Raw genomic sequence first — 15,471 nt, 5'->3', positions numbered from 1 at the left:
ATTCCTGCTTAAGGATGTTTAGGTTAATAATTAAAGGAAATGTAGTTAAAATTAATATTGCATTATTAGATGGAAGACAGATACCAGTATGCATACTTCTTTTGTACAAATTTTGGTTTTGCTATTGGTTTAAGGACTGTTAGTCCTCATTCATGATATGAGTTCTACAAATCTTATTATTCTTGAATTCAATATCATTTATGAGAAAATAAATGAAATTAGACTTATTAATGTATTTGTTTGATTTCTGGCATACTACTAGAATGCCTTTACCAATAGTAATTGCCTCTGTGCTTTCACTTTAGGTGAAGACATTAACTGAGGAGTGTTCCAACAAGAAGGTATCGATTGATTCACTAAAGCAAAGACTTAGTGTCGCTGTTAAAGAGAAGTCGCAATATGAACAGATGTATCAGAAAACTAAAGAAGAACTAGAAAAAAAGGTATCCTTTTAGGGCATTTTAGCTTAGAGATGGCCTATAACAATGTCTCTTTCATTTTTAAAGTTGTAATATTTTCCTTCCCCAAACTATCATGAGCTACTTCAGTGTTTCAGATAACTGCAAAAAACACTTTTTTCTTTACATGAAACACTAAGAATTTGTTTAACATTAAAAGTAGTCCTGTATTAGAGAAACAGTCTTTATAATTTCTTGTAAATGAAAACTATTCTTAATAACTGGCACAAATAGATATAATGTTTAGGTCCATTTAAACTTACAAACTAATTAAATATTTCCATTTGATGGCTGAGATCGTTTGCTCTGAAATGGCTTCCATGTTTTTAAAGATTTATAATTTTTAAAAAGCATTAACTAATTTTGATGATAAATATATAAGAATATATGCCCAGGATATTTTATTGAAAATAAAAACAACCATCAATTTTAGCCAAATAAAAGTAAATACATATGTAGAGGTGTGAAAACTTGTCTTTATATGATACATATAAGTAACTCTTCCAAATCTATTTATGAAGCAGTCTTATAACTACTGGTCTTTTGCAGGATCTCAAGCTTTCTCTCTTAGTATCAAAAATAAATGAGACTGAATCTGCAATGGCAGAAATTGAAACAGCAGCATCTAAGCATCTTCAAGGATTAGCATTACAAAGTGAGCAGGCTCTAGAAGGTGCACAGAAGAAACTGATGTTAACCAATGAGAAAATAGAAGAGTTCACCAAATTCGTGAAGGTTTGAATTATTTTTGCCTTACTACCTTGTACTTTAGTTCAGGCGGAATTAGTCAGTGGCCTACTTCAGATGATTGGGGGAGTACTTGAAAGTTTTCTTTTTTCCTAACCCAGAAAGCATCTTATCCTACCTAACTTACCACATCGTTCAAAATTTTTCTATAAAAAATTTATTTTTATAGCTGAGTTTAAAATTTTTCCATTCTATTAATATTATTTTCTTAATGTCGACTTAGTTATAAAATTGTAGTAATCATGTAATCAAGGCAGGTATTTTAAGATGAAAGAATTAAGTGATTAATTTCCATTGTATGGTTCTTTTGGAAACCAACCAAGCAAGAACAAACAGAAACTTGTTCATTAAGGCGAGGAGGTGTCTGAACCCCAGTCCACAACCTATCAAGACATGGAATGGCTAGAGAAATGGCAAATGACTTAGCAGAACAAAAGGAGGATAAACCCAAGTGCCTACAAAGGTTGCCTATCTAGAAATTATCTGACACCTGAAGAACCTGGAAAGGCTTAGGAGTTGATTCCACAGGGTACCATCAAAGCGGAGGGTGAAGGGGAGGGGCGGATACAGGGATAAACAGGTGGTTTGTTTGAAAACCTTATAAGGATCTTTTAGACCTTTGGTCTATACTTCTGACCCACACAGTCAGGCAGTATTCCTCCTTTAACCCTGCTGGAAAAACTGAGAAGCAGCAGCTCTGCTTTCATTGAAATGAGGTACAGAGAGCTGGAAATCTGGTGATTGCACAGCTCCCTTTAATCCCAGTGTGAGTTGTTTATACCTCTGTTTAGTACCTTTTATTCTTCCTTTTATTATACTTAGCAACTAGATCTGTTGCCACTAGATAGATTCTGAGTTCCCTAAAGTCAAGGACATGTTTTGTTAACCTCTGTTCCACAATATGTACCATAGTGCCTTGCAAAAAGTCCGCATGCAATAATGATCACTAACTAATCAAATTTTCCATTAGGAATGTGAAATGTTAATAATAATTTTGATATTTAAAAATAACTGAAACAGTTTGACTGTAGTGGGAGAGTCATTCTTTTCTTTTCTTCCAAAATTGCAATGTTCTTTTCTTTTTTTAACTCATCTAGTATAAGTTCCTCATACTATTTTCTTCAGAAGGCTTGCATTATTAAAAACTATTAAAAACTTGCATTGTAATTTCTATCATAGTAGTAGAAATTTACTTAAATATATAAAATATTTTCAATTCATGTATCTTTATAAAATGAAGGTTTAAATGTTCTCCTATGGAATAACACCACCACTTACTGTCTCCTTCCCAACGGCCTGCCTTCCTTAAAGAGCTGAAAGCAACAGAGCTTTTTTTCTTAAAAAATCTCCCATTTATATATGTGCATATATATATATACATATATATATAAATATGTTAGTTCTCTCAAATCAGTCTTTTTTTTCTTTTGTGGGGTTCTCTCTCTAGATAGGTCAGTTGTTTAGGTATCTTTTAAGCCTCCAGTAGAGAAGGTCCTCTGGTGAACATATAGTGGACTACTTGCAAGTACCCTTATTCCCTTAGGTATTGATGTTATTTATAGGAAATAATATTCCTGGGCTTATAGATTGAATGTAAGATGGCAAATAACTGGTTATGTATCATGCTATATTCTTCATTCATTTGAAAATAGGAGTTTACAACATTTTATGCCAGTGTTAATAGTATCCTATATTGAACAAATCCCTTACTTTGTTTCCTTGGAAATCATAGATACCTTGGGAGTTTTCTTATTTTAAAAATATCTACAAAATGAATAGAACAAAATATTTTATCTCTTTTATCTCTCGTAACAAAGGTTTCAACAGGTATAAAGTCAAACCAATAATGCCTGACTCGGAGGATCCTAAATGATTGCAGAGTATTAATTTTAGTAAATGTAATTTACCTTTTCCAGATTTAAAATGTCATTTCTTCCAAATGCTTGTTGAATAGTCTCACTGTTTAACTTAATGACAAATACTATCATTGAATATTGTCATTATTTTATTCATGATGTAGAACTATTTTTATTGTGACCTTTAGCTTCATAAACCTTTGTTCTCTTATTTTGTATTTAGCTTGGGTTTTTGTTTGTTGCAATTTTTAGCCAAGATATAAAATATGAAATGTATAATTATAAGATTTATACAAAATGCTAATTCTTTTTTCCTGAAATAATCTCTGAATGTGTCCTTTTAAAAAATAAGAATTGATAGGCAGAAGTGTTTTAAGTAGAAAAATGGATTTTTTGACTAGATATCTGATTAAAGACTTGAAGTTTCATGACCTCATGATAATGTGATGGTTATACCTCTTCACATAAAGTAGTTTAGCAAGAGTTATTTTTTAAAAAGTAATTTTTAAATTTATGTCCAAGGAAATGAATGATATTTAATGACAAAGTGAATACCTAATGTCTAGTTGTTCAAGAGTGATATATTAGTCCTTCATATTTTTCACCAACAAATAATATGAGTGTATGGATGTCTTAGTAGATAAATTCAGGATTGCTGTAGTTTCACAAGGCTTTAATTTGAGTAACATATTAAAGATTATATAATAGGAAAAATTAACAGATATGGTTAAACTATTTTTAGTACTTTTTAGGAACTTTTCCACTTTGTTTCAGTTTGGTATTTAGATTGCCCGCATTAGAATCATCTGATTTTATTGCATGCAAATAGAATGTATAATATTGGGCCCCAAATTTATTGAATCAAAATCTCAGTTGGGATGGGACCCAATAATCTGCATTTAATAAGTTAACTAAATGATTATTATGCATAATACAGTTTATAAAACACTGCCTTAAATTGTTTCTATTAATTGAATTTATATAACAATCTATATTAGTTTAGTATTTAATAGCAACCTTTACCACTCATGACCTCTAATGGTAATTTGACATTTGTTTTTCTTAACTGTGTTTTAGGGCCAATGTATATTTGATACTGGCACCACTTCTGCTGCTTAATCCATTTTTCTAATAAAGGGCCACTAGCAAACTAATACCAAAATGAGAAACATCAGCAAAGGCTGGATATTTGGGTCTGAGGAATGAGATGATATCATTCTTCTCTTTTCTTCCTTGCACATAAAGCCCTAGCACTAGGCAGACATGCTCAGGACCCACCATCTGGGGCAACATACCATCAGTGACTTTCTAAATCCTACTGGGTTAGATCTAAGCTTGTACCTTTTAAAAAATTTAAGGCATTCCATAAGTTGACCCTATCCAATCTTCTTTCCGTCTGCTCTACAACTTTCCCCCATACTGTGTGCAACGCCACCTTTGCTCAAGTTCTGCTTCTCATTTGACATGTCATTCCCTCTTTGTTCTGTTCTTCACTCTGAATCCTTGACATTTAGCTCAGTGCCTTCCTCTTTCGTGAATCCTTTCTTTAAGTCTGTGGTTAAGAGGAAAGAGCCCTACTCTGCCAGTTACTAGCTATTTTATTGCAGGCAAATGACTTAATCCTCTGTGCCTCAGTGTCTCCATTTATGGAATGAGTGTAATAATGGAACATACTTGAGGTGAGAATTCAAATAAGTTAACATAGATAAACAAAACATTGTCCAGTATACCAGAAGTGCTATCTAAGTAGTAACTATTAGCAGTAGTAGCAGTATGGCTCCCATTTATTTCCCGAATATTTATTGTATGTACCACATAATTTAACATGTAACCATGAACTCTTGTATTTTTATTTTTCTTTCAAGTAGATTATAGCCAATATGAGAGCAGGGATATTGTCATTCATTTTCCCCAAAGTACTGGCACATAATAGAGCTCACTGAATTCTTGAGGAATTGATTTTATATCTGCTTCAATAATGTGACTGGACACTGCTTAGATTGAAAACTCTGTGAAGACTAGCGCTGTGCACGTTCTTTATGGGTCTCAAGAACGTACATAGTTCCTACGTGGAACGTGGTAGTCACCAGGACTCATTCTGTGCAGAGCTTATTAGGATATCCTGTACACAAAAGTACTTAATAAATATTATTAGTAGTATTAATAGTAATAATGTTTGTTCTGGCCCTGTTGTGGAATCTGTTTTCCCTTTAGTCTTTTCATTTATTAATAGGGCACAACAAGATTATAGAAGAGGTGGAGTGGCCATCTGTTCTAGATCTAGTCTTGAATATGGAATTTTGCCCTGGGGTGAAATCAAGTGCTTTGAGCATCTGGGCTGGATATATGTGGCAGAGTTGAGGCTTTGAATTCTCCTAATAACTGAATAAAACACACAAGGGCAATTTCTAGAAGTATTTGCTCAGTTTGATTGAGCCCTGATATAGGCTTGTTAATGGGCTTGTATGTGAGTCATATGCCAAATTCCATCTTCTCAATGGTTTTTGTTAGCTGTGAAATAAATACCAGCCAAAGAACAACATTTAGCCTGAAGCTTAAATCATTTAATTATCAACATGTACTTGCTTTGGTGAGATTTAGTAAGATGTTTTGGGCATATAAATTTCTTGCTTCTTTAGTGATAACATTTATGGAGCATTATAATTTTATTTTTATATGTATAATTGTTAATATTTTGGCACTGATCTAGTCTCTTATGATTTTTTTTCTGTTCTTTTTTCCTCCAGTTTATTGAGAAATAATTGACATGTAACATTGTTTAAGGTATACAATGTGATGAATTGATACATGTATATATTATGAAATGTTTACCACAATAAGGTTAGTTAACATGTCTCACATAATTACCACTTTATTGTTCTTGTAGTTATGGTGAGGTCATTTAAATATACTCTCATAGCAGTTTTCAAATATACAATATAGTATTGTAAATTACCGTCACTATGCTATACGTTAGATGCCGAAAACATTGTCTTATAACTGGAAGTTTGTACCCGTTGACCAGCATCTCATTTTCCCCACCAGTGCCTGGTCCCTAGCAAATAACTGTTCTGCTCTCTGCTTCTATGAGTTCAGCTTTTTTTAGATTCCACAAGTAATGAGATCATACAGTATTTGTCTTTCACTGTCTGCCATATTTCACTTAGCATAATGCTTTCAAGGTCCATCTTTGTTGTCAAAAATGGAAGGATTGCCTATATATATATATATATATATTTACCAGATTTTCTTTATCCATTCATCCATCGATGGATACTTTAGGTTGTTTCTATGTCTTTGCTATTGTGAATAATAGTAGTGAACATGGGAGTGCAGATATCTCTTCGGAATCTTGATTTCATTTCATTTGGATATATACCCAGAAAGGGGATTGCTAGATCATATGGCAGTGCTATTTATAATTTTTTGAAGGTTGTCTGTATTATTTTCTAGGGTGAATGCACCTATTTACATTCCCACTAACGGTACACAGGAGTTTCCTCCATATCCTTGCCACCGTTTGTTATCTCTTGTCTAACAGGTGTCAGGTGATTTCTCATTTTGGTTTTGATTTGGATTTTCCTGATGATTAGCTAGGTTGAGCACCTTTTTATGTACTTGTTGGCCATTTGTCTGTTTTCTTTGGAAAAATGTCTATTCGGGACCTTTGCCCATTTTTAAATTGTATTGTTTGGGGTTTTGCTGTTGAGTAGTATGAGTTGTATGTAGTTCGAAATCAGGAAGTGCAATGTCTCTAGCTTTGTTCTTTTTCAAGATTACTTTGGCTATTCAAGGTCTTTTGTGGTTCTATTCAAATTTTAGGATTGTTTGTTCTATTTCTGTGAAAAATGACATTAGATTTTTGATAGGTTTTACACTGAATCTGTAGATGACTTTGAGTAGTATGGATATTTTAACAATATTAGTTCTTCTGTTCCACAAGTATGGGATATCTTTCCATGTATTTGTGTCTTCTTCAATTCTTTCATTAATGTCTTATCATAAGATCTAAGAACTTCCTGATCTTAGAGAGAAAGCTTTCACTTCCTCAGTTAAATTTAGTCTTAAGATTTTATTATTTTGGAAGCTATTATAAATGCAATTGGTTTCTTTCTTTATTTTTCAGATGTTTTGTTGTTAGTGTACAGAAACACAACTAATTTTTATATGTTGATTTTGTATCTTACAACTTTACTGAATTGTTGATTAGTTCTAACAAGGTTTGAGTGAAGTCTTTACAGTTTTCTATATATAAAATTATGTCATGAAAAAAGACAGTTTTAATTCTTCCTTTCTGATCTGGATGCCTTTTATTTTTTTCTTGCGTAATTACTCGGGCTAGGATTTCTAGCACTATGCTGAATAGGAATAGTGAGAGTGGGCACCCTTGACTTATTCCAGATCTTAGAGGGAATGCTTTCAACTTTTACCATTGAGTATATTGTTAACAGTGGGCTTGTCATATATGGACTTTATTATGTTGAGGTATGTTCCTTCTATATCCATTTTGTTGATAATTTTTATCATGAAAGGATGTTGAATCCTGTCGATTGCTTTTTCTGCATCTATCAGGATAATCATGTGAATTTTATCCTTTATACCATTAATGCAGTATATCACATTGGTTGATTTGCATTTATTGACCCGTCCTCCAGGGGTAAATCCCACTTGATCATGAGGTATGTTCCTTTTAGTGCAATGTTAATTTTAATTTGCTAGTATTTTGTTGAGAATTTTTACATCTATATTCATCAGGGATATTGGCCTATAGTTTTTATTTCCTGTAGTGTTCTTATCTGGCTTTGGTATCAGGATAATGCTGGCCTCATAGAATGAATTGAGCGGTGTTCTCTGTGCTTCAATGTTTTGGAAGCATTTGAGAAAGATTTATATTAATCTTTTTGATGCTTCTAATAAATCTAATTAATTCTTCTTTAAATGTTTGGTAGAATTCACCAGTGAAGCCATCACCTCCTAGGCTTTTCTTTGCTGGGAGGTTTTTGATTGCTGATTCAACCTCTGCAATCATTGGTCTGTTCAGATTTTCTTTTTCTTCTTAATTCGGTTTTTGTAGGTTGTATGTTCTAAGAATTTATCCATTTCTTCTAGGTTGTCCAATTTGTTGATATATAATGAGCTTCTTAATTAGTGAATGGTAACCTCTTAAGATTCGTTGTATTTCTGTAGTTTTCTCTTTAATTTCTACTTTTCTTTATTTGAGTTCTCTTTTTTTTCATAGTAAATCTAGCTAAAGTTTTATTTTATTTATCTCTTCACAAAAAATAGCCCTTAGTTTCATTGATCTTTTCTATTTTCTTTTTTGAAAAAAAAAAAAAAATCTCTATTTCATTAATTTCCTCTCTAATCTTTGTTATTTCCTTCCTTTTACTAACTTCAGGCTCACATTGTTCTTTTTCTAGTTCCTTAAGGTGTAAAGTTATATTGTTTATATTACATAGGCATTTTTTGCTTCCCCTGGTGGTGGAGGCCAGTGATGGAACTTGGGCTGGGAGTATGGAGAGCACAGCTGGAGGGGTTAGCTGTAGGTGAGCCCAGGGGTACAGGCCAATGACAGGAGAAAGGGCCAGATCTTGGCCCACAAATAGCTGTGGGGGCCTTGGCTATAGGCATGTAGTCCCGTGGCTACCAAGTCTTACCACGGCACTTGCGTGTCATTGGAAACCAGTGACATGAGTCAGGCCAGTAGTATGTAGGTGCTGAAGGGGTTAGTTCCGAACACATGCACAATAATGAGGATTAACTGTAGGGTCTAGGCTGGCAATCTGCATTTGTGCAGGTACAGATTTTGAGTGCACTAGGGTTCAGAGAGCAGGAAAAGACTCAGGCATGCAAAATCTGCAGGGGGGTTATGGCAGTTACCCTGGCCATTGGTTTCTTCAGTGGCAGAAGGTGTTGGGGCCCTACACAGAGCAGGTCACTGAGAACCGTGGTGCTCCTGTTGCGTAGTTGATATTGGTGCCCCTGCCCTTCTCCCTTGTTCCAAGCCATCTCTATAATGTCGTCTGGGTGGGGCAAAACAGAAGTGGGTCCTTCATGCAGTGCCCCAGAAGGCTAGAGAGCTTTTCTTGGTGAGGGGAAATCTCAAACTTGGGAGTTCTCTTTTGGCAATGAGCAGTGCTGGCTTGGGGGATGGGATGATGCATGCAAAATGAAGCTGTTCTTCCTTTCTTCTGTATGTGATTATTCTCAGGTTTTTCTGTTCCACATGTTGCTAAAGTTTCTTAAGTGGAACCTGAGCTCTACCAGAGATATGTTTGTTCGGGGGTAGCTAATTGTTGATCATTGTGGTGAGAAGGAAGCTGGGTCTCCTACTCCACCATTTTGGTGACATCACCTCTTAACTATGATTTTTAAGCAGTTTTATAATGCAATTCAATTTGAATGAACTCTTTCCATCTGTTATTATAAAAGGGTAAATGACAGCTGTTTTTAGAGAAAAGTTCTTAATAAAAATATATTACTTTAAGTGGGTGAACGTTAAGGTATGTAGATTATGTCTCAATAAAACTTTTAAAAAAATGGCAGACCAAAAGCAGAAGGAAAACTGGGTTCCCAACGTTATGAAGCTCTTATATAACCTTGGAATGCTTATTCTTGGACTTCTACGGAAACATGAAATGAACTTCCAACTTTTTTGGCTACTTTTATATGTGGCCATTATAACAACAATCAAACATGTGTCTTATCTGATGTATGAGATAAAAGATACTTTCCAGAAACCTACAGTAAACATTTTTTGTGTGTAATATTAGAAGAATTTTCATCACACTCAGGAATGAGGCATAGATGCCTCTTTCCTTGCTACTATCAATACTTATTCTACAGGTTCTAGGAAATGCAAATAAATGAGAAAAATACATAATTATGGGAATGTGTGCAACCAGATTGTCAATGATATGTTTGTGTACCTAGAAAATAAAAGAGAATAGAATTATGAACTATTAAAACTAACCAAGTAATTCAGCAACAAGTTCAAAACAAGGTCAACATATAAAATAAAGTAGACTTTACAGGTAATAACATATATTAAAAGTCTATTTTAAAATTTCTATTTACAATAATAAAAAATATCTATTAAATACCTAGGAATAAATCTTTCAAGAAATGCAAAAGACCTATAAAGCAGATGATAAAACAATAAAAAGACATAAAACAGAGTTAAATAAGTGGGAAGATGTGCTCTTTTTCTGAATGAGATGAATCAGTATTGTAAATGTGATGTCATTCCAAAATTAATCTAAATATTAGCACAGTCCCAGATATTGACAAACTGATTCCAAAAAAATTACTGAAAGAGAAGGAATGAAATTGGCTGAAGAAGAAGAATGGGTAGGGAGAAGACGACTTTTCTTAACAAATATCAAAACAGGTTATAAAGCTGTAGAAAATAAAATAGCATGATTAGTGCAGAAATATGTGCATAGAGCATTAGGACAGAATAGTTTTACCATTTTACAATCTCGCCAACAGTGTACAAGTGTTCCAATTTCTCCGTATTCTTGCCAACACTTGTTATTTTTTCATTTTTTTGATAGTAGCCGTCCTAATGTGCATGAGGTGATATCTCATTGTTGTTTTGACTTACATTTCTCTGATAAAACATCATTCTTTATGTAGAAAGTCCTGAACATTTATAAACCAACTACTAGTATTAACAAGAGAGTATAACCATTTCATAGGATACAAGATCAAAGTGCAAAATTTAAATGATTTTTATGTATTAGCAATAAACAATTAGAAAATCAAATTAAAATCTTCAACTGATGATAGCATCAAAAAAATAAAATTCTTAGAATAAATTCAAGAAAAGACATGTAAATGTTAGAAAGAATGTGGAGAATTGAGAATTTTCATCTGTGGTTGGTGATGCAAGGTTTGGGGGGAAACTGTAGAAGTTTCTGATAAATGAAGGAAGGATTCACCTACCATATAACTCAGCAATTCTACTTCTAGGTATTTACCCAAAGAGAAATGAAAACATGTGTATACACATACACACAAAATGTGTACAGGAATATTTATTGCCATTTTATTCACAGTAGTCAAGAACTGCAAATAGCTCACCTGTCCATCTTCAGGAAAATGGAGTAGCTACTCAGCCATAAAAAGAAATGTACTACTTATTAATATAACACTGCGGACGAATCTCAAATATATTGTAAAAGAATCCAGACACCAAATAGTAAATACTGTGTGATTCCATTTACATGAATTTATAGAACAGGCAAAACTGATCTATAGAGGAAAAAATATGAGAGAGTGGTTACCCTTTGGGGCTAGGGTTGAGGACTGACTAGGAAGGGACACAGGCGAACTTTTTTGGAGTGATGGAAATGTTTTTTACTTTGATCTGAGTGTGGGTACCCAGTGTTTTCATTTGTCAAAGCTCATAAAACTATATAATTGAGACTTACACATCTCACTGTATATAAATTTTATCTCAAAAAATAGTGAAGAGAACTGTAAATAAATATTTGTATTTAGTTAACGATGTGAATGCTGAAGTGTTTAGGAGGAACTATATAGATATCTGCAACTTCCTTTATCAACAAAGTAAGATGGATTGATAAGTGATAAAGCAAGTTTAGCAAAAGTTAGCTGTAGCATACAGGTAATGGATACATGGTTGTGCACTCTATACATTTCTTTAAACTTTCTGCATGTTTGGATTTTTCATATTAAATATTAGAGTAAAATGCATTGAAGAATTTTGACTTGATTATGGAGGGGTAAAATCATTTCTCCCTTTCTCTCCCTTGGAATTATACAACAGATAAAGAGAATAAGAAACAAAAATTCAACTCCTTTTGACAGCAAATGTAGGTCATAGCTAAAACTATATTTTAAAATACATGGAAGAACAACCAAAAACAGGTAAAACTAAAGATATGCAAAAGGAAGGAGAAATAAGACAGCATGGAGAGAATCCTTAAGTGCTGCAGACCTCGGAAAGATTCAGCAAAAAATATACTCTCCAAAGATGAAGGTCACATGAGCCACAAATCCTAAATCTCATGTTGGCAATAGTAGAATGGATCTGCTATGGTTAGTGATAGAAACTTACTAGAACTTGTTCGCTTTCAACAAGAAGATGCGTAGGGCCTAAGGAAGAATTACACAGACAGGCATATCTGTAGGAGGCAGCTTTTTTCATAGTAGCCAAGAAAAGAGATTCCTTACATAGAAGTGTACATAGTATATTATTTCATTTATGTGACATTCCAGAACAAGCAAAATTAATCTAAGGTGATATAAATCAGAACAATTGCTGTCTGTTTGAGGGAGGAATTGCCCAGGAAGGAGCATCAGGGAAATTTATGGAATATGAAGATTTTCTAAATCTTGAGCAGAGTGGTGGCTACATAGATGCATGCAACTGTCAAAGCTCATTAAACTAAATACTTAAAATGTGTGCACTATTTTATTCTAATTATGCCTCAGTTTTAAAAATTGGGGAAAAAGATTTATGAAGCAAGTGACAGTCAACATATGTATAATTGCAATCTCCCAAGAAGAAAACTAAAATAATGGACAGAACAAATATTGAAGTTATAATCCAAAAATAATTTTCAGAAATAAGGAGACTTCTAAGAACATAACATAAATCATGGAAAATTGATCTAATATGTGATACCCTGGATATATTCTAGTAAAGTTTCTGGACAAAAAGAAAAGAGAACAGCTAAGTAAAAAGTTCAAGTTCATATATAAGGGGGGAAAAAACAAAGATGAGACAACTCTGACAAGGTGTCTCAGCTCCAGAGCTCCTTATAATATGGCGTGAAGCCTCTGTTGAAACTACTGTGTGGTCCAACATTTCTGTCTGCCAATCCTGCTTCCCTGAATTTCTTATGTGTCATTCCTGCATGCACTTCCCCACAAGCCTCCTGCACAGAAATCTTCATCTGAGTCTGTTTTCAGGTAATATAACCTGAGACACCACAAAGATAACCTCAATTAGTTCTGAGAAGTAGAACTAATATAGATAATATTCCCTGAGATTAATATAATGAAATTACAATTAATTGCAAAACCACTAAAAGGAGGTCAACTACCACCTAAATATTTTAAAGAAAAAAGGTCTTGGGTTAAGAAGAGAATGTGAACCAATTGCAGAAGATCCCTAAAAGAATAATATTGTAGAATTATCAAAATTCATAGAATACAGCTAAAGCAGTGCTAAAAAAAATTATAGTCTTATGTACTTATATTAATAAGAAGAAATGAAAATAAACATTCAACTCAATAATTAAATAACTAGAATCTAAAGATTGAAATAAAATTAATGAATTAAAAATGTGGAATTAATAAATGAATGTAAGACTTGTTTTGCGGGGTGTTGGGGAAGGAGAAAGCTATGAAATAAATGAAATTTTAACTTACCTAATTAAGAAAAAGAGAAAGTAAAACTATACAAAATAACAAGTGATAAGTGACAATAACCATAGACACAGAATAAAATAAAGTCATGGCAGACTTCTTAGCTCAACTCTCTGCAAATAAATTTGAAAGCCTGCATGAAGTGGATAATTTTCTAGGAAAATATAATGTATGAAAACTCCCTCTAGAACAAATAAAAAATTAAAACAAATTAAAAAGTACCTTCTTCTGAGATAAATACTAAGCCAAATTCAGATGACCACCACCACATCAGTAAAGAGCAGATAAGTTCAATCTCATTAAAACTACCGTAAAACATGGAAAGAGAAAGATACCGTCCTAATTTTTGGAAGGATATATACAATTAAAACCAATCAATCGCATATTAGTAGAGAAATCTTAGGTAAAATATTAGCAAATAGATTTCAGCAGCAAAACAAAAAATAATATATCACAGCCAATGATGTTTATTTCAGAAATGCAAGAATAATTTTATACTAAGAAAACTATTAATCCAATTAATAAATTTATAATGAAAAATAATATGCTAGTTTATATGGATGTTAAAATGGATTTAAGACAATTTGATATCCATTTATATAAGAAATAAAAGTAAAATGATTAGGTAATTAACTATATTAAACTATATATTATATTAATATATGGCTGTTAGCTCAAAAGCTGGCGTAGTATTTCCTTGGAAGTAGAAGGACTTTCACTAAAATCAAGAACAAATCAAATATGTCCATTAATGTTACTGCTTAATATTATTCAGGAAAAACTTAATAACAGATGCAATAGAAAGGAAAGAAATCAGAGGTATAAAATTTGGAAAATAGATAAAATTACGTCTTGGCAGATATGACTCGATTCCTAGAAACTGAAGAGGAATCAGCTGAAAAACTGCTATAACAAATAAGTAACTTCAGTAAGCTAAACATATATTTATAATCATCATATATGCAAACAGTGTTAGAATGTAATCAGTGTTATGTAATCAGTGTTAGAAGCAGCCTTCACCCCCCAAAGTATAATGTCCAAGAATATAAACTAGGTCCGTAAAGAGAAAACCTAAAAATGATCCTCAGAAACAAATAAAACTTAAACAACTGGAGATACCATGATCTTTGATTAGGAAGACTGAACATCCTAGAATGTTAACATGATTCAAGTAAAATTTAACATGATTCAAATAAAATTACCATTGAGATTTTTTAGAGGGAAGAAATCTAGAAAAGCTGAACATGAATTTCATGTGGAAAAGCAAACAAGCAAAAATTACCAAGAAAAATCTGAAAGAAGGGTAAATAAGAGGGAGCTAGCTCTACCAGATGTTAGCATTTATTATAAATCCTCATTAGTTAAAATATATTATAAAGTTTCACTAATAAAAAAAGATGGACTACAATAGAAAGTCCAGAAACTAACATAAACACATGTGAGATTAGTGAGGGAAAGATGGACTTTTTAATAGAGGTCGACTGAGTATGATTTTATGTAATAATTTTCTAAATGATTACAACTAGATAAAAATATTAAAGCTGAAAAATAAAAACTTAAAAGCAGAACAAAATCACGGTTAGGAAATGTGTTTACATATATGTCAATGCTTTTTTAAAATATCACACTAAATTAGAAGAGAAAAAATTACATTGATTACATAAAAAATTAAAAATATTTTTTTCTTGGCATAAAACACTATAATTACTGTCAAAAGAAAAATACAAAGTTAAAAAAATTAGATATATACAACAGGCATATATATTTATATATACATATATAATTTCCCTAATATATGAGGAATTTCTATAAATCAATGAGAAAAATAGAAAAAGTGACAGAAGAAATTTAATTATCTCTTAAGACTTTTTAATAAGAGAAATGAACCTTAAAAATACAATGAAAAATCAAACTATACTGAGATACTAGATTGGTGTTTTGCTAGTGGTATGGAGAAAGAAGTACTTTCATATATTCTTTGTGAAGGTATAACATGGTGTTATCTTGGA

General features: G+C 32.6%; 1 protein-coding gene across 5 annotated transcripts in view; it reads left to right on the top strand.

The window, feature by feature from the left end:
* Positions 1-15,471, top strand: part of CNTLN (centlein) — a 255,799-nt gene that overhangs the window by 226,868 nt on the left and 13,460 nt on the right. For all 5 annotated transcript variants that reach the window (XM_025051403.1, XM_006918351.3, XM_006918350.3 and 2 more), the window contains exons 22-23: positions 306-443; positions 1,008-1,193. In XM_025051403.1, coding sequence (XP_024907171.1) covers positions 306-443; positions 1,008-1,193 — 324 coding nt within the window. The remainder of the gene's footprint in view (positions 1-305; positions 444-1,007; positions 1,194-15,471) is intronic.

Source organism: Pteropus alecto, unplaced genomic scaffold (genome assembly GCF_000325575.1).
Source record: "Pteropus alecto unplaced genomic scaffold, ASM32557v1 scaffold95, whole genome shotgun sequence".
NCBI classification, from domain to species: domain Eukaryota; kingdom Metazoa; phylum Chordata; class Mammalia; order Chiroptera; family Pteropodidae; genus Pteropus; species Pteropus alecto.
Note: the sequence above shows the minus strand (reverse complement) of the source record. Positions and strands in the feature narration are given on the sequence as shown.